A 25,471-nucleotide genomic window follows, 5' to 3' on the forward strand; every position below is an offset into this window, starting at 1 on the left:
TTGACTGTCAAACTTGTTTAATCACACAGTTAAGCGCCGACATAAACCTATTTAAAAAGATCATTCTCCAAAAAGTGTTTGAAACGTTCACACAGGCCTCACTTCTCCACTTCAGATGAGTTCAAATGCAGGAAAATACAAAGAAGCATCTAAAATATACCTCTAAAACATAAATACAACCCCTAAATAAATGATGCTTAAATGTGATTAATTGCGATTAATTAATTACAAAGGCCATAATTAACTCGATTTAACATTTTTAATCGAGTCCCACCACTAGTTTGTTTTTCAGCCAAATGATTCATGCGAAAATCAACAAATACACTGCATTTTAACATTACACACAGGGTTGATCTCGGAAAGGAAAGGACTTTATTTGTTTAGCAACCTACAAAATGTGCTTTATTAGAAGTTCAGAATAGTTTGTAGTATTTGGGCGGTTAGCATATTGTGCTACACTTCTAAGGGCTCACATGTGCCCACCTTCAGTCACATTTTGTTGTTGCACTTCTAATCACTGTTATATCACTGTTCCCTTTTGAAAATCAGGGACTGCAGATGGAAACTAGCTCAGGCTAAATCTGGTGTAAAGCATCTTTAATTAGTTCATGATTTTTGCACATTGTCCCTGTTAAAAATAAACTAAAAAAAACAAAACTTAAGTTGAACCTAATGTATGTAGTGATCCTGTGTTCTGAGGCCGTCATTCTTGTGAGTTTTCTTTGAGACGGTCACGTTACAGATAGAAACAGGGATGTCTCCTTCACTATTTCATAACAATGCCTCACTCTTGTGTTACGCTTTAAAAGCCTTATTACCAAGTTTCTCAAATCGCTAACTGTCGTGATTATTCATTCACTCCATACTTGCTGGTGGTAAGCTACGGGTGTAGCCACAGCTGCCCTGGGGTAGACTGCCTGAAGTGAGGCAACCAGTCTGTGCCATCGGCCCCTCCCACCACCACCACCAACCACTCACAGGCTCAATACATTCACCACAGGCTTCCTGGTGTTTCCCAAACGGTCTCCCATCCAAGCACTGACCAGGCCCTTCCTGCTTAGCTTCGAGACGGATCAGGCAGAGCAAAGGCGGTTTGATCCATAGACAGTCAGTACTGCACTCACGGTGTGTTCATTATGGCACCACTGATTAAGAGTCATGCCATAAGCTGAAGTTAAAACTGAATATTTCTTTACATTTTTACATCAATCTATCGCTAACATTAAGCTAATGTTTGTGTTTAGATACATTTTAAAAAAAACACCGACCAGAGCAGATACACGTGACAATGTGGTATTATATAAAAGTACCAGTTGAATTTGAGAAAAAACTGAGAGAGTGAAAACTTTGCAGTCCACAGGCATAGGTGCTCAGAGCCACCTTAACCGATGGGCTAGCAGGAGCTGGAGCCCAGGGGCCTACCATAGTCAAGAGCCGATCAGAAATAAGGGGGGAAAAAATAAATGGTGATTCGTTGATTTTCATGTCAATCACTTCACTTTGCGACAGGATTAACCGTATGCGATGATTGCGCTGCGCCCCTATATGTGCACTTGGAGTAGGCCCGCCCTGCCTGGCCCAGAGGGATACATGTAGGAGTAGCAGGGTTAGGGTTTTTGTGGGATTTAGTGTTAGGGTTATAGGTTAGCATTAGGGTTAGGGTTTGCGCTGCTGAGGCGGGGTGGGGGCCTACCATTCTGTTTAAGCCCTGGGGCCTATGGGTGCATTAAGGCGGGCCTGTAGGTGCTCTTCCAGGCAAGGGCACCAGGATCTGACAGGAGGCGACGTGATAATCCGAAAGAGTAAAAGCTCACTCCGTAGTTTCCCACAGGACGTGAACTGTGCTTTTACTATCTTTGATTGTCACACTGCTGCGAGTCGTCCTCCTCTTGTTCCGTATTTATTTTGTTGATTCCAGCAGGTAAAAATGACGTTCCCTGATCTACAAATAAACCCTTTGAAACACGCGTTCCCAGCTTCTTTAACCTTTAAGAGAATACGAGGATGGAGGAGAGCGGTTTGGGCGAGTGGCGAGGGCCTCTTCTGTTGTAGTGTAGAGTTTTATGCACACGTTTATTGGAGGAGGGAGAACCAAGCGCGTTGGAAAACAAAACAAAGCCAGCTCATTAACAACGGCTGGTTCCGCTTGGATACTCGCTTTGAGAAGAATAACGAGGCACTTCTTGTTCAGAAAGTATTTATAAAGCATCTAACACTAGATATACTCACTACATATACAGTGCAGTAGTTATAAAGCAAAAAGTAGACATTCTAAGTGCTTTTACTTAAAGCCACACCGCTTAAAGGAACAGGCCACCGTTTGTCCATACTGAGATATGTTCTTACCTGAGCTTAGATGAGCTCAAACACCAAACATGTTGTTAGCATTTAGCCTCTCCCAGCGTATTCCCATGGACCCAAACGGAGGCGAAGTTAAAAGTGACCAAGCTCTCCCACGTTTTCCCTATTTAAAGGGACTACACGGAGTTTAAAAATGTTAAAATGAAGTATTTTCCTCCTACATGTTCCAGCCATGTCCTAATGTGTAGAATGAGCCCAGACCTGTTCACCACAACTGCCTCTAAAATCCTGCACTGTCACTCAAAAAGGTGTTACTTCGGGTCCGAACTGCCGTCATGCACGAGCTTAATATAGAAGGTGCAGTAACACGTATGACCTGAGGTGGCAGTAGTGAGTATCAAATGGCTAACTTGCATCTAGGCCCTTTAAGTACGGTTACGTGACTGGTTACACGATCCATGCATAGTTACACAAAATTAAACATTTTCTAAGCGGATAAAAAGGGGAACTATATTGTGAGGCGTATTAACAGCTTAGGTGCACTTCGACAGATATTACTACGCGGACGTCGAAGTGCTCCTAAGTTGTTAATACGCCTCACAATATAGTTCCCCTTTTTATCCGCTTAGAACATCGACATGTTTAATTTTGTGTGACTAGACTTGGATCGTGTAACTGCTCACGTAACCGTATTTAAATAGGGAAAACGTGGAAGGGCTTGGTCGCTTCTAACGCTTTTGGCCCCATAGAGGAGAGGAGGAGAGGCTAAATGCTAACAACATCTTTGGTCTTTTTGCGTAACTGAGCACATGTGTAACGACCAGACAGTTATGCATCAACACGTCTAAGCTCAGGTAAGAATATATCTCAGGTTACTTTAACATTTCACTCAATAAATACAATCAAATTCAAGCATTGATTCCATCATTGTAGATATTTATCATAAGACCTAAAAAAGACCAAACAAACGTGACTTTACAGGGAGTGGGACGCCTCCAGCTCGTCTCCATGGAGACAAATATGAGGCAGACAAATATGAGATTTAAAGGTTAGGTCCAAATTTGTTAATCAAATCCATTCTTTCATTAACAACATGGACTTTTCTGTGTCGAGCTGGTCATGAGGAGCATGTTTTGTATTGCTGTTAACCGTTTTTACTTTTACTTCACTAAATTCTAAAGCTGCAGTAAAGTCGTTCCAATCCAAAACATCAAAATCATGGTCAGCAATCACTAGCGGCTCATTTAGTCTCTGACATTTGGCCGGGTTTAGGCCTGGTTTGATAACGACTGCACAAAGAAAGAAAGAAAAAAATATAAGTACCGTAAATACAAAACCTGCAAAGAGAGGTGAAATCGGAAATTATAATATGATGTGAAGAGTTGACCAGGAAGTAGTTTCATAAAACACATGATTTGCATTCTTTTTTTAAGGACCGCACAGGGCAGAAAGAAGGACCAGCCGCCAAATGATCAGAGGCAGAACTCGACCCCACAGAAGTGTGCTGCCATCTGTGCACTCCGGGGGAAATAGGTTTTTATCGTAGTTAATGCGAGCGATTCCCTCTGCGCTCTGAAGGCCCGTCCATCACTGCGCTGCTCCAGACAAAAAACATACATGGTGTCTTTTATCTGCTCTGGCACAGTCCAGCCGGCTCAAGCTCCACAGTTCAGATCGCACCACACAGGAGAGAAGACACGAGTAACATCCACATATTGAATGTTAATTCTTTATTTCATCAGAATTATTATTATTTTTTTTACACAATACTTCTGCTCTGTTGGTGTGTACAATCACATTATGACCAATGTTGCGCTCATCCCGTCATCTTTCTCTGTCCCTGGCTTACAGGAGAGAAAAAAACTTTGTGAACTCTTCAAAGTGATCTCCATTGACAGGAGTTTTCATTTAATATTTTATTAGGACTTTTATTTCACAAATCGCCGTTTCCTTTGCTGTCTCTTTCCGAGCTCCTCTGGGATCTGCAGCCCGGCCAACAGGAGCCGGACGGACTGAAAGTGCGTTTAGTAGGCGTGTTGGTTTTCGCAGTCGGGTTTCCCCATTAGGCTCTCAGCTGCACCAAAACACACCACTTTAAATGGAAGATTTATCTAAAGTTTATTAACCAAAATGTTATTATTATTACGCTGGATGTTTTGTTTCTTGTACAATGCCCGCACTGTGGTCAGCAGTTTGCACGTAGCTTGATATTTCATTTTTTCAAAATGTCTGAGAGATTATGAATGTTGATTTGACTGTAATACTGATAGAGGTGTAGGTTTACCTGTGGCTCATTCAGAGCGTGACCCAGGTTGACCAATAGGAACTGCGCATAACCAGTTGAACGTGTCATCAAAGCAGCCGGGAATTCTGGGATTCCTGCCACATTCCACAATCAGTTTAAAAGGTAAAATGCTGCAGTTGTTCCGCATTGCTTTTTGTAAAATATTGTTTGTAGCTAATGGCACAGAACACGGAGAGTTTACGTGGTGTTGTTTACAATGTTTCTAACATTCTGCTCTGGACTCTCGGAGGAAAAGCAGATGTGTTTGAAATAACCGTGCAGATCGTCGCAGAGTCGGTCTGTGATTTGGTTTTCGATTGTCATATCAGCTTGACCGCATGTAAAACGCACACAGAGGACCAGATAACGTTACACTCTTTAACACGAGCTTCAGGAACACGTTTTATAACAGCAACTCAAGTGTAAGTGAGCTTTGAATTTCATGAAAGTCTTTGTACAGGCTTGAATTTGTCTCACTCTCTCCTTCTGAACTTTGTTGCCGATGCTACAGTTGGATTGGATATGATATTTTCCACGTCGCATCAGTGTCCCAGCTCGCAGTCCTTAGATTCCCGGTGCATTCAATGACAGTAAACCAATGGAGAATTCCAAATGTCAAATACTGGATTATTATTGTATTATTATTATTATTATAGCATTTGGACACGACTGTTGCGACCCAGCAGATAAAGGAGTCTTTTTTTTAAATGTTGTTTATAGGTAGTTTTCATTCATGGACAATGTTTCCTTGGCAGAATTCTCAGGTAATGTTCAATTTAAAACAATCGATCGCAGACTCTACACTGAGCAATGTCTGTGCAGGCTTTCAGTTATACAGGAGTTGTCCATCTTCAATGAACGTCCTTGAGTCTTCTGTGCTCTGTAGTTGAAGTGTAGGACGTTTCACCTCTCATACTGAGTCTGTTTGGATTACTCAGTGATGACTAGAAGATGACTCAAGAACCGTCTTTGAAAATATACAGAGCAATATCCAAAATATATGTTGTCTACAGAATAGGGGCCTCTGTTGTTTTGTTTTGAACCTGTTTTAAACTAATGCTTGGTATTTTTATTTGATTATAGATCTTGTGGTGCTCAGATAGACAAGTATTATTAGCTGGTCATAGGTGGCTCTAGAGGAGGTCCTCCTCTGCACCCCGTCTGCTCACATTGGGCCACTAACATTGTTTAAAACAGTGGGTCTCGACTGATGGGGCTTGATGCGCTGCGCCCCAAATGTGAAGTGAATGCGCAGTGTATAATAGAAAAGTCGATCTAAGCATTAAACAAACTTACACAGCTGAACTCTGTGCAAACACGTCGTTTCAATGGACTCAGGCCAAGTTTCCTACTTTTCAGGAGATTGTTGTTGTAAGGGATGATCCTTGGCAAAGGCTTGCGGCCCATGTTTAGTTCCCGACCCTCCAGTTGAGAACCACTGGTGTAAAAGGCAAGGCCGTTGTATTTGTTGACTGCAGAGTAATTCAAAGTGCTTTGTAGAACAAGAGGTTTGCATTGATGCAGATACAGTCAGGAGGAATTCATCATAAAATGCAGAGTTGAGGCGTCTCACATCTTCTTTAAACGTCTGCTCCAGATTTTAGCTCCGTCAAACGGAAACGCAGCCTCACTGTGTTTAGTCCTTACTCTGGGACCAGCAGAGAGACCAGTCCCTGAGGTTCTCACGGCAGAGTGTGGCAAACATGTTGGAGATGTGCTTTGGTTCTGTGGGCCAAGGAGAAACTGGACAGGAAGCCAGTGCAGAGACCCGAGCACTGGACTAATATGGTTGTAAAACACATCGGGAGGTCGCGAATATTTGTTGTGTTCAAAGCAGGCCTGTCACGGTCATCACTTTGTCAACTTAGTGTAGTGGAGCTCCTGGACGAATGAGAGCCTGTACAATCACATAAACATTATATTCTGGGCTCAATGTTTACAGCCTGCACATTCATTTGCTTATTTTAAGTAAATGACACCTCATTGTGTTTCATGTTTATTGCAACTTATACAATCTATAAGACGGATGTTCCCAAACTTTTCAAACCATGACCCACTCCCAAAAACAACAAACATGTCAACAAACTAATAAAAAACTAATTGACAAAAATCTGGTTTAGTGATGTGTATTTCCATTGTTTTTCTTCTTTTTTTTTTTTTTACCTCAATTCACAAATCTAAGCTGTTTTCAGTTAAGAATTACCAAAGTATGCAGTGAATGAATACTGCACGACATTGTAAAGGGCCTTTGAGCGCCTGGAAAAGCTCTATATAAGACTAATGCATTATTATTATTATGGTTTAGTTCATATAACTAATCATTTTCATGCCTTTTACAGTCAGTCTTCAACAACATCCTTTATTGCAATATTTTCCCGCCTCCATTGATCCAACCCCTAATGTTGTTATTGTGACTGGGCTATTTCAAAGCTCTGGCCGTGAGTTAAAAAGCATTTTGTATTCATGTCACAGATTTGAACTACTGCACGAACCACAAGCCGTGCCAGAACGAGGCCGCCTGCACCAACACGGGCCAGGGCAGCTACACCTGCTCCTGCAAACCGGGCTTCAGCGGCACCAACTGCGAGATCGAGACCAACGAGTGCGACAGCAACCCCTGCAAGAACGGAGGCAGCTGCAGCGTGAGTCGCCCTCGGAATGAAAAAATAATAATAATAATGTTTAATAATAATAATAAATAATAATACGTCTCATGGGGGATAAGACAAACAAAAAAGGGGTTTATGGAAAAGCTAGTTTGAGCTTGGGTTTTGAAGGTTGGTAGTGAGTGAGAGTTTCTAATGGGCTGTGGGAGTGAGTTCCAGAGGGCGGGGGCAGCGATGGCTCCTTTAGATTGATGGTCTTTTTCCTTGCGTTTTCTACAACGGAGCGTGGCCTTCTTCTTTTTGCAGGACCTGGTCAACGACTACTCCTGCACGTGCCCCCAAGGTTTCTACGGGAAGAACTGTGAGATCATCGCCATGACCTGCGCCGACGGGCCGTGCTTCTACGGGGGGACGTGTGACGAGAACCCGTCCGGCGGCTACAGCTGCAGGTGCCTCCCCGGCTTCACGGGCTCCAACTGTGAGAAGAAAGACGATCGCTGCAGCTCCAACCCATGTGCTAACGGTACAAACAAAGCTCGCCATCATGTCGCCATTTCTCCGTACGCTCAAAAGCTGCGTAAAGTGCACACGACACATTAGACAGATTTTTGGCTAAAACACAGTTAATACAATTATATTGAGGATTTTGCTATAGATCGGACCCGTCTTTCTTTAGTTTGCCCATTTTTATGATGTCACTTCCTTAATGGACACTGACAGGAAGTGACATAGGTAGAGGCAAACAATTTGAAACTGTTGCCGTTCTGAAATTCAACGGAGAGTTACTGAACCTACTTATTTCTCAGACTCATTCGCCAAAACAATAACCTACTGCTAAAAAAGTAGTATTTACTAAAGTCACTACTTCCGGGGGTTAGCGTAGCTTCTGCATGGTTAGCATTTATCTCCACTAACCCGGATGTAGCATTTTTGGTTAATGGGCCTGATAAATAAGTATGTTCAGTAACTCTCTGTTGAGTTTCACAAATATTGATTGTGGTATTGAGGATTTTTTGTAATTTCTCGCACATGTGCGGACCCGGAAGTAGAGCTGTGATGTCACCACTTAACAAACGTATTCACCTTATTCCGGAGGCTCGCGTGGGCGCCGCCATGAATTGTGCCCGCCCCTTTTCTCCTATGTGTTAACATGGGACTGGAGAAGTCCACATAAAATCAGTCACTACACGAAAACAAAGCTGTTTTCAGGCCGCGCAGAGAAACGCAGCAGTGTCAACGTGTCGGTGCAAATGTACATTGGACATTTTACACAAATCAATCGACTAAACATCAGATTTGAGCGGAGAATATTTTCCCTCGTTCTCCGTTTAAATGAACGGGCTTCGCGCTCGACCGGAAGTGTCTGGACAACGAGGTGCCGAGACAACGCAAAACGTGGCAAAAGTGGGCGGGGCGGAATAAGGTGAATAGATACAGATACAGCATCTTTTGAATCGCCCATGTATGGTCATGTTTGATGCAATTGAGGGGGAAAACAAAGAGGAGAAAAATGTAATATAATTAATCCAAAACTACTTTAACAAATGCTGAATCATAAATATAGTTTTCTACCCAATAAAGATACAAAAACATGGAGAGGAGCAAAACGGTTCTACAGCCAATAAAAACATAACTAACGAAGAATGCTAACATGATGCTTCACGTTAGCATCATGCTACATGCTAACACAAGCAAAACCCTTTCTGCTTCTACTGAACAATCTGCTGCAAAAAAACATCCATATGGACCAGATTTAGACTTGACTTTATTTGTGTGTGATAAATGTGTTTATATTCCGCTAGAAAATGGCTAAAAGGAGTAAAAAAAAAAAAATCCCAAAAGATACTGCCTTCCCCTGCGGCGAGGCCACGCCCCTTCTATGACGAGATGCCTATGGAACTTTACGTCTATCTACTGTATGGCACTTCCTGTCAGTAGCTTAAAAATGACAATAAAAACAACTTTTCTGCCCAACATTTTTTCATTAAAATTGCTCCTTGAGATAAAATAATACTTATTACTTACAACAGACGTGATCCATCTAAATAAGTAATATTTTCAAAAGTATTACAACTTGTCATATGCACTTAAACAACTTCATGCATTTTCCCTTCGTTCTGCACTTCCCGGGTTGTGGTTTGCTGCATGTTACGGAGCCACAGCTGCCCAGGGGAAAGGCTAACAGAAGCGAGGCTGCACCAAACCCATACATTACATTCATACATAGGCGCGACATGTGCATCTTTCCTTGAGGACACAGTAACGGTAAGCGGGATTCAGATTGGTGGAGGAAGCCTCTAACCGCTGAGCCACTGCCTCCCCTTAAAGGCGGGACCACAGGGAGGCTCTGAACTGAAGGCAGTCACGTAGCAGCTTGCAATCACATCGCTATCGCTTTTGCACTCGCACTATCAAAGCACATCTCCTCCTCCCCATTGCAGCGGTCGAGGGGTTCACGGCTCGCTTCTCTTTAAAAATGTTTCTCTCACACACGCTTGCCAACTCAAGACATCTTCACTAATACATACTTGACTTGCATCCTGCAAGTCATGACTTATGGTTCACGAGTGCACTTGTAACTTGAGAAGAGTTCAACTCTTAACCCCCGCCTTAACTGAGCGCATTTTCTCCAGTTCGTCATTTTCCAAATCTAAAAGCTTCTCGACTGGATGTGTAACGCCTCATTTGAAAGCTAAGACCTTCAAAACAGATTTTTTGTTGTTGTGTTGTCCCCACTTTTTTGTCACATTTTTTATGCGTTTTTGTTGTTTTCTAATCTAATTTTTGTCACTTTCTTGTTGTTTTTTCATCACTCTTTAGTTGCTTATTTGTTGTGTTATTGTTGCTATTCCGGCAAGTTTTTGTTGCTCTTTTGCCACTTTTTAAATTTTAGATTTGGGTAACTGGAGAAAATGGAAAATAGCTAATATTCATTAAAACAAAAGTGTCACACTTCTAAACAGGTAGCACTTTACAGCATTGTAATAGCATGACAATAGTCCAAGAAGCATAAAGCACTTCTTCTCTTTTGGCCGGTGCCGGAAGTACAAATCCCATTCATTTTTTTCCATTGACTTTTTTGAAAATTTCAAATATTAAGAGTTTGAAAGCACGATGTTATAGCTATTGACCACAGTGCCGATATTTTACAGAAAAAATATGTTAAAAACTGTTTAGAAAGTCTGGATGTCCCTGAGTTACCCCATCGCATTATGGAAAAAACGTATATAAATTTTGTATATTTGACCTTTCAGTGGCTCAGCAGCTGTGTGGGTGGTTATAATGGCGCCTTTATTTTTCACATTACAGTGGCCTTTATGACGCTTCAGGATCAGTTGTGTTTTAGGGTTTCTGATGTGAACGGATGAGATGCTTCCACAAGCGGAGAAAACCGGCCAGAAACATTCAAAACAGTCTATGCATATTTTTACTTTTCTTTTTACTTCTGCCATTTGTCATTAAACAATTGCACAACAACGAAATTGCATTAATATAATACATTAAAAACGACCCACTGATGGACAGTCATTGGAACATTCATTAAATAACATTGTGTTGGATATAAATAGGAGAGGCTGCTTTATGCCGTTCCCCTGACGCCAGGCTAAATCGTTCATATGGTTTTTGATCATGTAAAAGTGAAGACACGCAAGCACTAAAACAAGGGAACATTAGGGAAAAAAGTTGTGAGAGACAAATGGGTGTGTTTTCTGTTTGGATTAACCAATCCCAGCTCTTGTGCTCCACAGCATGTTGACTCGGAGTGACTGGCTGCTCAGGTACATTCAGCGCTTCAGCAAAAATGAAACGAAAGTGTGTTATTAAAGTGTTAGCATTAGCTACGTAACAAAAGCACCTACCGATATGATGTTTGAAACCTGATGCCAGTGACTGTCCATCAGTAATTCGCTTCCACCTCATAGATTTAAAATATGTATTACCTGTGTGAGGAAATGCTAATATCTCGTGGGAGTGAACAGGAGTTGGCAGTAAGGTAATGGAGGGTATGCACTTTGTTTTGGTTTACTTTGCTTTATTGACTGTTCTACACATATAAAGCACACACAGAGAACTGATGTAATGTATATACACCAGGGGCACCCAAAGTGCGGCCAAGGGGCCAAATGTGGCCCTAAGACATATTTTTGGTGACCCTCAGTTTGAATGAGTTGAGTGCACACTTCTCCAGAGATGGTACTTCTACTGCTCGTTTAATAATTCTACACAATGAAAAAAACTAAAAGAAAACATTTTATTATGCAACACAAGACTGAATTGAACCTAAATAAAGGTGTAGGGAACCCAATAGAATAGAAAGTTTGACGTAATGGATGAATGATCTTATTATTAATTATTATTATTATTATTATTATTATTATTATTATTATTATTATTATTATTATTATTATTATTATTATTATTATTATTATTATTATTATTATTATCATCATTATTATCATTATTATTATTATTATTATTATTATTATTATTATTATTATTATTATTGACCTATTTAACCAGGATGAAACATACTGAGATTTTTAATCTCTTTGTCAAGAGTGTCCTGGCCAGGCAGGAAGTTACATTAATTCAAAAATTGAATAATGAAATCAAGATGATACGCTCAGATAAAACATCTACAGGTTAAAGACTTTGTTTCAAGATTTGTCAATAGAGATTTGAAAGTTTTTCAACTGAAACTCCTGCGGACCACATGCTGTGTACAAGCTTGGAAAACCGCGATATAGACAGTAGTTAGGAGTGTATACAGAGCAACATCATATACATATACATATACATATACATATACATATACATATACATATACATATACATATACATGAGCTGGTGTCGCTTCTGGAGCCACCTCATAATAACATATCACCTTTAATATCACAATAGAATAACTCCTGGTCCAGGAGTCAGGTTGATTATTCCTTTCTTTATTAGTGTCTTTATTTGGTCAGAACCCTGCATGTTAAAGGTGCATTATGGGACTTTTTATGCAAAAAAAAGAAAAAAAGAAACTTGATATGTGCGCGTAATTGACCTTTTTGTGACCCGCGGCTGTATGGTTGGTTAGCACAGCATCTTTACTTTCCTTCACAAATTTGATCCCACTTTTGGGGGGACGCATTTGTTTTCATCTTCCCGTTTATCAGGGTGAAGGATCCGGGAGAAAATGTTGAGGATCCAGCAAAGATTTTAGATGATATAATGTGTTTAATAAGAGTGTTCCGTTAAATGTTTTGGCCTGTTCCCCCAATCCATCACATCAATCCAAAAGTGTTCCAGAAACTGCTCATTTACAAATGAAGCGCTCCCAGATCATTTGTCTTGTAGGTTTTCTGGGGCTCGTTCAGCAGTGGAAACCTACCAGAAACTCCAAAAACAATTGACCCTGGAGCATCATAGAGGCCACTGTGATGGAAAGTGAAGACGCCATGTTAACCACTCATACAGCAACTGGGTCAAACACGCACAAATAAAAAGCGTTTTTTGTTTTACATAAAGAGTTCTAGAATGCACCTTAATGATCACACACGAGATGGGCCTGATTCCATCTGTCCTGTGTCCCACATTAGGACCCACCTGTTTGAATCAGAACCCTCAACATTCCAGACCGAGTGTCACACATCTCATAACAATGGAGGATTGCCTCATCTGGCTTCTGTTGTTGCTATGCTGTGACATCACTTACATACCCTCTATGGAAACTGGAAACTCTCACATTTGAGCTCTTATGGTAATACTGAAGGTAGTATAAATACTGTAAATGATATACACCTTTTACAACTCATCAGACGGATCCCAGATGCAGCTGCCTAAAATATGTGTTAGTGTTAGGTTAACACTTTGAGTCACGATTAATCAAAAGATTACTAAAAACGAATCAATCCAGCACACTTGACCTGAAAGGCAGAGCACTTATTGTTTTTTGGTAGGGACGTGCATGTTAATGAACACAGGATTATAGCCTTGGGCTAATTTCCAGCCGTCGTCCCCCATGCACACATGTTTTTAGTGGTAGGGGAACCGGAGTACCCGGAGGAAACCTACGCAGACACGGGGAGAACATCCACACAGAAAGGCCCCATCCAGGTGGGAATCGAACCCGGGACCTTCTAGCTGTGAAGCACTAACCGCTGTGCCACCGGGCCACACTTGCTTTACAAATTATACATCTTAAGCTAATTGTAATAATAACACAAAATCAACTGATATTAATTGTGATTAATCATATTTCAGAAATATATTCTGATTGTAAAAATGAATCGAGTGCACTGGTTCCCACCCAGGATGTACTTGCAGCCTCAGGCGCTGAGTCGCCTGCCTGTATAAAAGTGTTTCATCAGTGTCTCTTCCACATATGTGTGTCTCACTTTCCTCTATGTGGTTTGAGGTGGTGTGAGGTGCGCTCTAGATCAGGGATGTCTGGTGAAATTTACTCCAGGCTCACTGGAAAAATGAGCAAAGTTCTTCACAGTCATGACGATATAAACTATTAATATAAAATATTCGACCGAGCCGCACTTAGCCCGGGTGGAGCACTTCCTCCAGGTGGGAAAAGTGTGTACAACAAAGCTCTTCTCGCTTGAGCCGCCTGGTATCTGTCTGAGCGAGTTTAGAGCAGTTACACTTCAGCTGAGTGTTGTTTGTGTTGTATAGAAACGAGGGGCTGACAAATGCATTTTCCCTCATTAACCCAGTGAGCACACAAACTCCACCACATTACCATCCAGTCAAATAGTAGCTTTACAAATGACCCGGAATCAGACAAAGCATTAGGACTTCTGACTTGACTTGAACTTTATTTCATTATATTTGTTTACTGGTCGGGACAGTACTTGTCAATGAGCACACTTGGGAGGCAACTCCGCATACAAAGGCCTCATCCGGAACTTCTCGAGTGCTAACTGCTGTGCCACCTTGAGGCCAGCTACTCACTTATGGCTTGCAAACCAAGGTCCAGTTCCCAGCTCAAGCATACTGTAAAATAAAGTGCAAACATTGCTTTTTCGTGTAAAATTCCACTGAACAAAAGCCAATCGTTGGCAAATGCAAGTCTCGCTGGCAGCTGTCCCTCAGGTCTTCATTAGTGCAAAGAGCTCATGTTTATCTATGATCTGTAATCATTCCTACTTCCCGCTCAAGTGTTTGCAGTTGTGCAACTTGGCAAAGACGCACAACCAAATATGGAGCGAAAAGTTTGTTTTCACAGCGCCTACACACGGGATGCCTGACGACAAGTTTGTCCGGACACAAAACATCTGCTAGAACTAATCCAGAATTAGAAAATCATTGTAGACTCAGCAACTAAAGAAGTATTACAATTAATGGTGTTCCGGACGTTCACCGGCTCTTTTCTTCGCATTCATTCAGAAATTTCACAATTTATGTAGAACTTATTTATGTAATACAGTTGAAGATTTAGATTGCCCCGATTTTTTGTCGGTCACTCTTTATGGATCGAGCAAAACAGCCCCAAACCGTGACACGTCCTCCTCCATGTTTGACACACACCGAGTGCATTTCCACTGTAGAAAGAAGGCCACAAGTGTGTTCAGTTGTTGTGAATTGTGATTGTAATACATTCGGTTTATACATTGATTTATGTTCCAAAAATTATTGTTTATTTGTTTATCTATGCTTTCATTTCTGGGTAAACATTAAAGCAGTACTAAGTAACTTGTTTAACTTAATAAATCCTTTCCGTAGTCCCTCTGGGGGTAATACAAGTGTTAATGAGATGACTGGGGGGTCTTTCATCTCCCCCTGGTGTCTCTGGCCAGAAAACCACAATTGCAACTTCCCTGCCACCGGGTAGGAGTCACCAATACACACTAATGGAATCACATAGAAGAGGCTAACAGGCTAACGGGCAAAGCTAACTGCGGGCTAGCGCCACATAAACAGTATTAGAAGAGCCAAGTTTGAGTGAAAAAAATGATCTCCATTGTGTAATTGGATGTACAATATCCCTCTGTCCCTTTGTTTTTTCTATCAGCGTAGTATTTACTGTCACGGACAATTACTGAGTAAAAAAACGTAACATGCCACTTAGTACAGCGTTCAACTGCATGACTGGAAACAATTTAGTACATTATCACAATATGCCTTTGCCGCAAAACCAAGTACTTACTTAATACTTTAAATGGTTGAACAGCTGCTCCATAAGATACAGGCATTAGCCTAGAGTGTGTGTGGTTTTGGGCTGTAAAGTGTTTGGAGGTATTTTTATCATGTCCTCTTCTAAATATTACTTTAGAAGCAGTTACACTTTGTTAAAGCTGCATTTTGTTGTGTTTATGCACTTTTCAATATTAACTCTTCATAAATGTCAGATGGCATTTGGTTCAAAACTTTTGGCAACATTATTTTGTTTTTTAAAATTTACTTGATACTTAGTGTGTCATCATATGTGTTGTATTGGCTCCCAGGTCTGTGCAGGGACTGTTACCTCACAGTTCAAGGTGGAGGCACAAAACATTTCTGTAATAATTTGCAAAAGTTATTTCTTATTCACCATCACCTCCGTGTGCAACATTTCATTATTCAAGGTACAATGTCAGTATTTTTTTTATTTTTTTTTATATTTCTACCCTGTAAAAAAATCTACCATGCTAACTTTCAGCTTACCTTGATACGGTAGTTCAATGCAAAACATTATTTTGTAACAAAATGAATTGTACCCAAAAAATGATGTATATATATATACTTTGATGTCTGTGAAGTGCTAACACATGACCTCTGCACATGCACAGTTGTGTTTTGCTGCAAACGGAGCTGCTGAACACACAGGAGATATGTTCCTGTAAACACGGCCCAAAGTCCCAGTCAGCCAACATGGTTACCCATTCATTTCATATTGCAATGCTCAGTAGCAGAAGATCTTTGCTTCGGCGTTGCTTCCACGTTAAAGGCCGTTTCAGTGGAATCACTGGGCAGGGCTCTCTGCTGTAATGCAGGTGCTGACACAGGCACGCTGCTGTTCGGTTCTGATTGATCCACACTGTGGAATACAAGAGTGGGGCCACACTACATTCAGGCAAAACAACAATTATTTATGGAGAAAACATACAAAAAAGTTGTCAAACCGTCTGGGAGCCTGTTTGCAGCCATTTCCAAAACACACCACGATTTGTATCAATCCAATCACAGATACAAATGTGTTTAGCTTGACTCAGTTGCGTAAGACTCTCTCACATCCCGTATCATTCTGAAGGAACTTTTTAACTTGTCTCACTTATAATAAGAGGATTTAGGTAGCTCGTCGTCTTTGTGAGTTTTATTTTACTCGGGTAAGCTGCCATGTTGGACGGGTCATGCATTTCTCTGATTCGTTGCTGTCCTGCCTATCGGAACAACCAGACTACACATCTTTGTAAATGATAGGTGTAGTCTGGCTGACCAGGCTACTCATGATCAGCGTCAGCTCAATGTTCCATGATCCACAGAGTAAAGATTAGGGTTACGTACGGTTAGTTATTTGGGGTTGGCGCAATGACTGATTGTCAACAGGTTGTCAAAGGTATTGCTCTGGCACCCAAACGTTACATGTGACTCTAAAGCCGAGTGTGCACTGCACGATTGTGGCTGTCTGAGAAAAAAAAAAATCCTATGTCGCAGCTCAAAAGCCATCCTCTTGCTATAATCTCTGTCGGGCGTACCATTAACAAAATATAACGGCAGCACTACCAAAGTCGAAGCAACAGTGCCCAGGCATTAATGGGACTACATTTGACTTTCCCCTGCACTTTTCGATGTAATTTCACACTGCGAGCCTCATTCCTTCAGGAGCCTGAAACTCGCTCTGGCGATCTTTGGTCGGAGCTGCGATTCCATCTTTGAACCACGGCAGAGTGGAGATTAGTTCCGGCTCACAACTTTACATTCTTCAGTTCTTGTAATGTGACATGTAATCATCTTAGACAAAAAAGAGAGCAGTGTGCACCGGGCTAAAGGGTTAGGATTAAAGGCCTGGTGTCAAAGGTGTTTATGAAGGCGAAAAACAAACGTGTATTCAGGAGATGTAGCAGTTACCTCACATGTGTTATGTCAATGTGAATGTGCCTTTATATGTTCCTCTGTACCGATGTTCCCCCATCCATAGGTGTCAGGGATCGCTGGGTTGTTGTATTCTGTAAGCACCGTGAATACATTCAATACACGTTATGCAGATGACATTTCAGCCTGGCAAAATGTTGCAGCCAAATGAGTGACAACTTATGTTTTCATTTGTAGAATAGAAAAACGGAGCGAAGCACTCAGACTAAAGTGTTGTCATTTGATTGGAATCGTGAGGGTTATGATTATGCATATCCTCTTTTGATAATAATGGCTGCATGATAGACAAAAACTATGTTGCAGCAGAGCAATGCTTCCCTTGCGCTGTAACAGATCTGTGGTTCACAAACAACACTGCATGCTGGGATGCATCAGCTGCTCACTCACCACACATTTTGTGACAGTCGGAGAAGTAAACAAGAGCAGATCCATAGTAGTAACTGTCTCGTTAAAGGGACTCGATGGGAGTCATTTTTTAACCCGCCACTGCCACCTCAGGTCTTATGTGTAACTGCAGTCTCTATGTTAAGCTCGCGCATGACGATGATGAATGGAAAAATCCAGACTCACAGCTGTACCAACGATTGAGTCTGGTAAGAGTCTGCATCAACTTCATTTCAGCAGCGGAACATACATAAGCAAACAGGAATTACACCCACGCCTTTCAGCTCAGATGAATCTTCATCAGGGCACATTGTGTTATCATTTGATTGGAATCTTGAGGGTTATATTTATGGAATAACCTCTTGTAATAATAATAGCTGCATGATAGACAAAAACTAAGTTTGTCAACTGAGCAATGCGTCCCTTGTGCTGTAACAGGTCGGTGGTGAACGCAAACAACGCAAACGCCGGGATGCATCATCATCAGTCATTTTTTAACTCGCCACTGCCACCTCAGGTCTTACATGTAACTGCAGTCTCTATGTTAAGCTCGGGCATGACGATGATTGCATGTAAAAATCCAGACTCACAGCTCAAGAGTCCGCATCAACTTGATTTCAACAGCGGAGCATACATAAGCAAACGGGAAGCGGAATAGACCAATCAGCGAAGGACAGTCAGCAGTGTTATTCACGGTTTTGCGTTATATTCAAACAAGATTATGAATCACAAAACTCACTTACTGTCAATGTGTTATTGGTCATTTACCACGCTCGTACATTGTTATTGAGGGACCTCCGCATCTTAAGGGTGACGCTGCTCGTGAACAACACAAGGTCGCAAATAAACAAATCTGATTGCTCAGGCTCGTTTGAGTTTGGCAGCAGCAGCGAAAGTGAGCTTCCTGCCCAGACTGATGTCCCTGTGTATAAAATATAAAAGGGTATCATTCTGGATGCCGGGCTATGACAATGGTGATATTTTGGCCCAAAATACCAACTTTCTGAGTGACAGTGCAGCCTTTTTGCGGCAGTTGTGGTGAATAAGTCTGGGCTCATTCTACACCTTGGGACATTGTTGGATGCATGTAGGGGGTGGAAAATACATCATTTAAGCATTTTTAAATTCCGTCTAGTCCCTTTAATTGACCAACCACTGGTATTTGATTCATAACAAACAAAACAACATTAATGGTGGTTTTAAGAAGTGTTCATAGCCTGGCCAGACCTAGCCTGGCCAGGCAGACTACATACTTGTCCAGTTCATGATGTAAAGATGTGTAGTGTAGGATTTGGCATCTGTGAGATCTGAAGGGCGTGACTGACAGGGAGAGTAACCGATCAGAGAAACACATGGTCCATCAATCATAGCGACTTACCAGAGAACAGAAACATTCAATATAACAGGAAATATCTGCTATTTGATGCTAAATCAACAGGTGAACCACTAACCTATTTTAATTACAATAGATCAGTGATTTCAACGATTGAAGAAAATGTATGGTTTTGGGAATGGCTGCGGACAAAGTTCCAGATGCTTCTGCTCTTGAAGAGAAAGCAGGAGAGGCTGACTGGCCCGGCTAGGTCAGACCTACATCAATAGTTTACACTTTACCTGTATCGCAAGTTTCTCAAAGCACTACGCTGTAGTCATTATTTATTCACTCCATACTCGGTGGGAGTGACAATTGCCCTGTGGCAGACTGACAGAAGTGAGGCTGCCGATCTGCACCATCGGCCCCTCTGACCATCACCAAACAATCACACAGGCCATTGTAGAACCTTGTACAATGTGGCCTCTGTGGCTCTGAACCATCAGGTTCTCTGTGGTTTCCTGCACTAACATCAAGTATTTTCATTTTGCCTTTAGGGGCGCAGTGTTCGGACGACGGGAACCGCTTCGTGTGCCGTTGCCGCCCCGGTTTCTCCGGCCCGCGGTGCGAGACCAACGATGACGACTGCGCGAGCCACCCGTGTAAAAACGCCGGCACGTGCGTGGACGGTATCAACGACTACACCTGCTCGTGCACCCTCGGCTACAACGGGAAAGACTGCTCTGTTCGGGACACGCCTTGCTCCAACTTCCCTTGTGAGAACGGGGGCACGTGCTACACCCACTTCAGCGGCCCCGTCTGCAAGTGCCCCATCCGATACATGGGGGCGCGCTGCGAATTCATAGTCCAGACTACGATAGAGACCCCAAAACCAGCCGATTCTCCGCCCACTCCAGTGATCATGGTGGCCTTCACTTTGGGCTTCGTCACCCTCGCCCTGCTCATGGCCGCTGCGCTCTTCATCCTCCGCCAGCTGCGCAAAGGCTCGCAGCTGGCCGCAACTACAGCGGTTAAAAACGACCTGGAAAATGTGAACAATCGTAGCGCTGTCATCGGAGGTGGGGCGCCCAACAACGGAGCTATGCTGAAAGAAAAGGAGGCCTTCCTCATCCCCGGCCCGCATGTTAAAGTGTCAAACAAGAGCGCCGCGCTGGAGAAGGGCAGCGACTGCAAGATGGTCAACAAAAACAAGATGGCGGACAGTAATTTGGCAAAAGACGACAAGAACAAACTGGACTTGTAAGTATCTGATTCCAATGATTCCACACAATACGTTAAGCATTGTAAAATCATTTCACAAATCAGCGCAAATCGGAAATTAATCATTGTTTTCTGCTTATTTCTTTTCAGCAGCAAATATCGCGAGTCGACCATCCTCGTTCCTCCGCTAAATTCAGGAAAAGAAAACCGATATCATCCTATATATATTATTCCAGAGCAATTCGACCAGTGCGTCATTGCTACAGAGGTAAAACTTTTTTTCTTAGGCTTTTGAAGGTTCTTGATCATTCATCCGGCTTAGCATTGGCTTGTGTTAGCTCTCAGTTATCTTGGAGGTGTTTTTTTTATCATTGCAAAACAGTTTTCAAAAGTGAATCATCTGGACTGGGTTGTGAAGCCGTTTCGCTTCTCCTCCATGAAGCTTCCTGAGTTCCGGTCTCATGCTGATGTAACCAGGGGGTTTCAGAACTTAGGAGGCTTCTCTGGTGAGAGGTGAAACGTTTTCGGAGGTCCAGGAAGCGCTTCTTTCTTCCTCTTTTTCTATCGAATATATCTATTGAATCGTTTTGTGATCAGGTATAATTTGCCCTCAGATTTGGGTGGGTGCTCGCGGCCCGATGATCACAGCATTGTTTTTTCTTCTCTGCATTCATTCATTTCTCAATTGACATTTCCCTCTTGCAACGAGGTATTAATTCTTTCGGTTTTGATGTTACATCTTGGTATTTCGCGTGTTATATTTAAAGCCGGGGTACTTGTACATTTCTTTTGCCACAATTATTATTTCAAAAACCTTTACAGGCGTAAACAATGTGTTTATAACGAACAATCGTTCCACTGTCACTGCGGAGGCTCGGCTGTTCTCTGTGCGGCGCTCGAGCATACTTGTTTATTTGTTTATTCTTATGGCTGAAAGAGGTGAAGTATATCACCTTGTTACAAGCACCTCGTACAAGGCATCTCCGAGCTCAAGATTGGGTTGTGAAAACCAGTATGCTTTCTGAGATTCCAGCTACATTCCATAATATTCAGCCACTGGAGATATTAGGATTTAAAATATTGGAGTTATTGTTCACATTAACATAGAGTTATACACGTATATACAGTGGTTAACAAAAGGTGTAGTTTTAAAACGAAACCCACCTTTAACCTCTCATGGAAAGTCATGATTGAAAAAGTATTTGAACTAATCACTAATAATTGAACAGTGTGACCCAGTAATAGTATGACAGTAATAGTATGACAGTAACAGTATGAAAGTAATAGTATGACAGTAATAGTATGACAGTAATAGTATGACAGTAATAGTATGACAGTAATAGTATGAAAGTAATAGTATGACAGTAATAGTATGACAGTAATAGTATGACAGTAATAGTATGACAGTAATAGTATGACAGAGTTCTGTGGATTCACGCATTGATCATAAGTCCGACTGTGTATTAACAAACATTTGAGGCAGATTAAATACTCCTGGAGCTGTTGTTCCACAGCTGTCTTGTTTATTTATTTATTTTATGTAGCTTTGGCTGAGATTTGTTGCTCAAAAGAAAATGATTTCATTACATTCAATTTCAAACTGTTTGGAACCGCCTTCCCCCTGGGCCGAAGCGAGTCGTGTTGGTACTAAATGTGACATTAATGGACTGTTGGCAGCTGACCTACAGAGGACAGACAAGAAAACCTTCAGAAAGTGACGTAGGTCACGGGTGTGATTTCATATTTCACTTTCATATTTTACTTCAAAATCGCTGCTCCCAAATGTATCAAAACATGAAATAATTGCCAGTTTAAGGTTTTTCTTTAGATCCACTCCTTCCATAAACATTTGTGCTGAATTTGTACTATTTCATTTGTTAAAAAATAATCACCTCTGACTTAACTCTCTGACCAGACTAAGCTCCAGCCCCCCCTGCCATTCAGGGTTGAGAACCACAGTCTTTGACTCAATACGGGACAATATCTGTACTGTCTTTTTCTGAGACATCAGAGTCTGACAGTGTCCACAGCGGAACTATTTGTCTAAGTAAGCGCAGATTCTAGACATTGTTCTGACTTATATGTGTGCCTCCTTTTTATTTGTTGGCAATAGCCCTAATAATTCTAGAGAAATGCTCACTGGAGCACAATGAAACTAGAGAATGGCTCATTAGAGATCAACACTACAGCTGAAAGGTGGAATGGTCACCATATCTCCACTGTGCTTTGCTTAAAACAGCAGAGGAGTGAAGTATGTAAGACTAACACGCACACAGACACACACAGACACACACACACACACAGACACACATAGACACACACACACACATAGACACACACACACACACACACACTGAGGTGCTTTGTTGTGTCGTAAAGGTTCTGCCTCCATTATTTCTTTCAAAGGGAATGCGACGACACTCAACCCAATGCTGCAGTTTGAAGCTGCTGAATTGAGATGTGGCGCCAGGGGACAGACAGATGAACTGCTGTGAACTCCGTGTGGAGGCGCAGCACTGTCGGAACGGCTAACACGCTATTAACGTGTAAAAATCAACCCTGTTCTCTCTCTTTGTACAGCATCCACCCACCGTTATGTTGTGTCAAGAATAGGATGTTGAATGCAGAAGTGGGTGTAGAGTAGCCCAAAATAATTATTAAGTAAGAGCTATGTTACTTTCAAATAATATGTCTCAAGTAGAAGTAAAATGTAGTGGCCCAAATACAGACTAAAGTAATATAAGTAAAATAAGAGAAAGTGTTACTCACTACAAGAACTGAGTGACTGTTTAAGCGTAAAAGTCTGATTCATGCTTCAGTAGTGACATCAATTATGAGAAACAAAACATGAAAGGCGCATTGAGTTGCCTTGTGTGTGAAATGTGTGGTGGAAATGCACTTGCCTTGCCTTGAATTGATGTAATATATATATATATATTTACATTACTGCTCAAAAGTTTGGGGTCACTTAAAATGTCATAAACATTTTTGAAAGAAAAGCTCTGCTTTTTTCAATGAGGATAACATTTAATGAATCAGAAATACAGTCTCACATTGTTAAAGTTGTGAATGCATATTCTCGCTGGAAGCAGGTGATGGAACACCTGCAAAGGTGTTAGAGGCGCGTCGCTCCAGTGTTCTAATGGTCCATGGTTTTAGCTAATCGTGATGGAGGGTCATTGATGATTAGAAAACCCTCATGTAATTATGCAGCACTGCTGAAAACTGTTAGAGGAGCTGTAGAACTGGCCTGGGTGACCCCAAACTTTGGAACGGTAGTGTTTATTTTCAAAGAAATACCATAAAAACATAGAAGAAGAAATCATTAAGAAGAATTAACCCAAAACCTGAACCAAGCACATTTTCTCCAGTTCTGCTTTACCCAAATCTAAAAGCTTCTTGAAAAATAGCAACAAAAACTAAACGTAAACAAGGATGAAAACCCAACAAAAAAAGTCACAAAAAGCATTGATAAAGCTTAGATCAGTTTTGTAGGTCTTAGCTTTCAAATAAGGCATTACACTACCTAGAGGCTGTAAGCTCCAGTCCAGAAGCTTTTAGATTTGGGTAAAACTGAACTGGAGAAAATACGCTCAGCTCACAGTACAGATACTACTCAAGTAGAAGTAAAAAGTACTGTATGCAAAAACTACTTGCAAAACTACAGTTACTTCAAAAAGATACTTAAGTAGATGTACTTGAGTAAATGTATTTGAGTACTACCCACCTCTGGGTGGAAGCCCCCACCATTTGAGTGTGTGTTGATGCGCTCCACACATGTGTGCTCGGTTCTGGTGTGCGTTAGCTTTAAGTGGACTGATCATATCAGATATGTTACCCCGGCCTGTAGCTACACAGGAAGACTTTCAAACACTGGAGTCACAGGATCTGGATTACATTTATACATAATGCTAAAACTCAGTTTAAATTCCAACAAAACACAGCAAATCAGACCTGTTTTGTACAAAATCCACAGGGGCAGGACTCCCAGACCCCCTCAGCAGAAACATGTATTTCAGTACGTTCAGTTGATGCATATTTTCATCAATCAATACATTCATTGATGAAGTGACCCTTATTTTGCTCAACCACAATGCTCACATCAGCTGGACAGGCTTTAGGTTTGAGCTGTGGATCAGTAGATCGAGTCTTGTTTTTGAACATATTTATCTTGACTTGGACGTAGACATGAACCTAAATACACTAACTGTTCCTCATTGTCTCATGTTAAAAGTGGACACACTCGCCTAATGGAAATGAAAGCAGGGACTTTACTGACCGCTGACAGTTTCCTTACAGCCTCCAGGCGCGCCTGTCCTCTCGTTTCTTGGCTTGACTTTTGGCTTCTGAACAACTTCTTCAAAGCAATTAAAAAGCTGTTCTCAGGAGCTACCTGTTCCTTCGACATTTCTGCATACGTTACATTTGAGATCCTTTCCTTTTTGTTCTGAATGTGTTTAAAACAATCTGCATACATTTAGGTAATTGTAGTAACGTAAACTGAAAACAAAACAAGTTATTTTCTTTCATTGTACTTCATTCTTCAGGATGAACCCTATGTGGGATAGAAGCACAAAAGCAGGTGGATGGTGTTGTTGCAGTGTGTTTGGGGCAGGGCTGCCAGGTATCACTGCCTAAACCAGCCAAAAAGTATCTTAAAACCCTCCTAAAATCTGCAGACATACGTCACAACTGTAACTTCCAGTCCTTGTTTACAGAACCTCTGTGCTTCTCCAGTGATCCAGATATGCCCCCCGCATGTTTAGTGCTTGATGCAGGATGTAAATACTTGACCAGAGGAAATGTCTGTGTTTATAAAGGTTGGTGAGTTTGTCTTGAAACAAAATGCTAACATGCAAAAAAAAACGAGATAAAATTCATCATCCATCAGCCTGTCTAGGGACAACAGATGGAAATTAGCCTATGGCTAAAATCTGACATATTTACATATTTTATATGTTCATTAATATGTACTGTCCCTACTTAAATAAATAAATAAATAAATAAATAAAACTAGAGAAGAAGATTGTTTTCATGCAGATTAGTTCAGATTTTCAGCACATTTCTAATATAATCTATCACGCTTCAAAGTCATGTTTAATCTGGCAAGAGACAATTGATCTGTCACTCAAATCTGGGATTGCCCTGATTTAAATCATTTGAGGTGAGGATGAACTTTCGATCAAGCACGGCTTGTTTTAGCCAATCACAGCCAAGTCTCAAAACAACAAACAAGCAAATCCATTAAATGTTCATCTATGTATATATGTATTTTTGCTTTATTAGTATCAATAA

The 25,471-nt window shown here is 41.4% G+C and overlaps 1 protein-coding gene across 1 annotated transcript in view; it reads left to right on the forward strand.

Moving 5' to 3' along the window:
- Nucleotides 1–25,471, forward strand: part of dlc (deltaC) — a 36,346-nt gene that overhangs the window by 9,903 nt on the left and 972 nt on the right. Inside the window, exons 6-9 of the mRNA XM_079559633.1 lie at nt 7,058–7,227; nt 7,498–7,714; nt 19,513–20,215; nt 20,327–20,444. Coding sequence (XP_079415759.1) covers nt 7,058–7,227; nt 7,498–7,714; nt 19,513–20,215; nt 20,327–20,444 — 1,208 coding nt within the window. The remainder of the gene's footprint in view (nt 1–7,057; nt 7,228–7,497; nt 7,715–19,512; nt 20,216–20,326; nt 20,445–25,471) is intronic.

The sequence above is a fragment of the Gobius niger genome (genome assembly GCF_951799975.1).
Source record: "Gobius niger genome assembly, chromosome: 1".
NCBI lineage: Eukaryota > Metazoa > Chordata > Actinopteri > Gobiiformes > Gobiidae > Gobius > Gobius niger.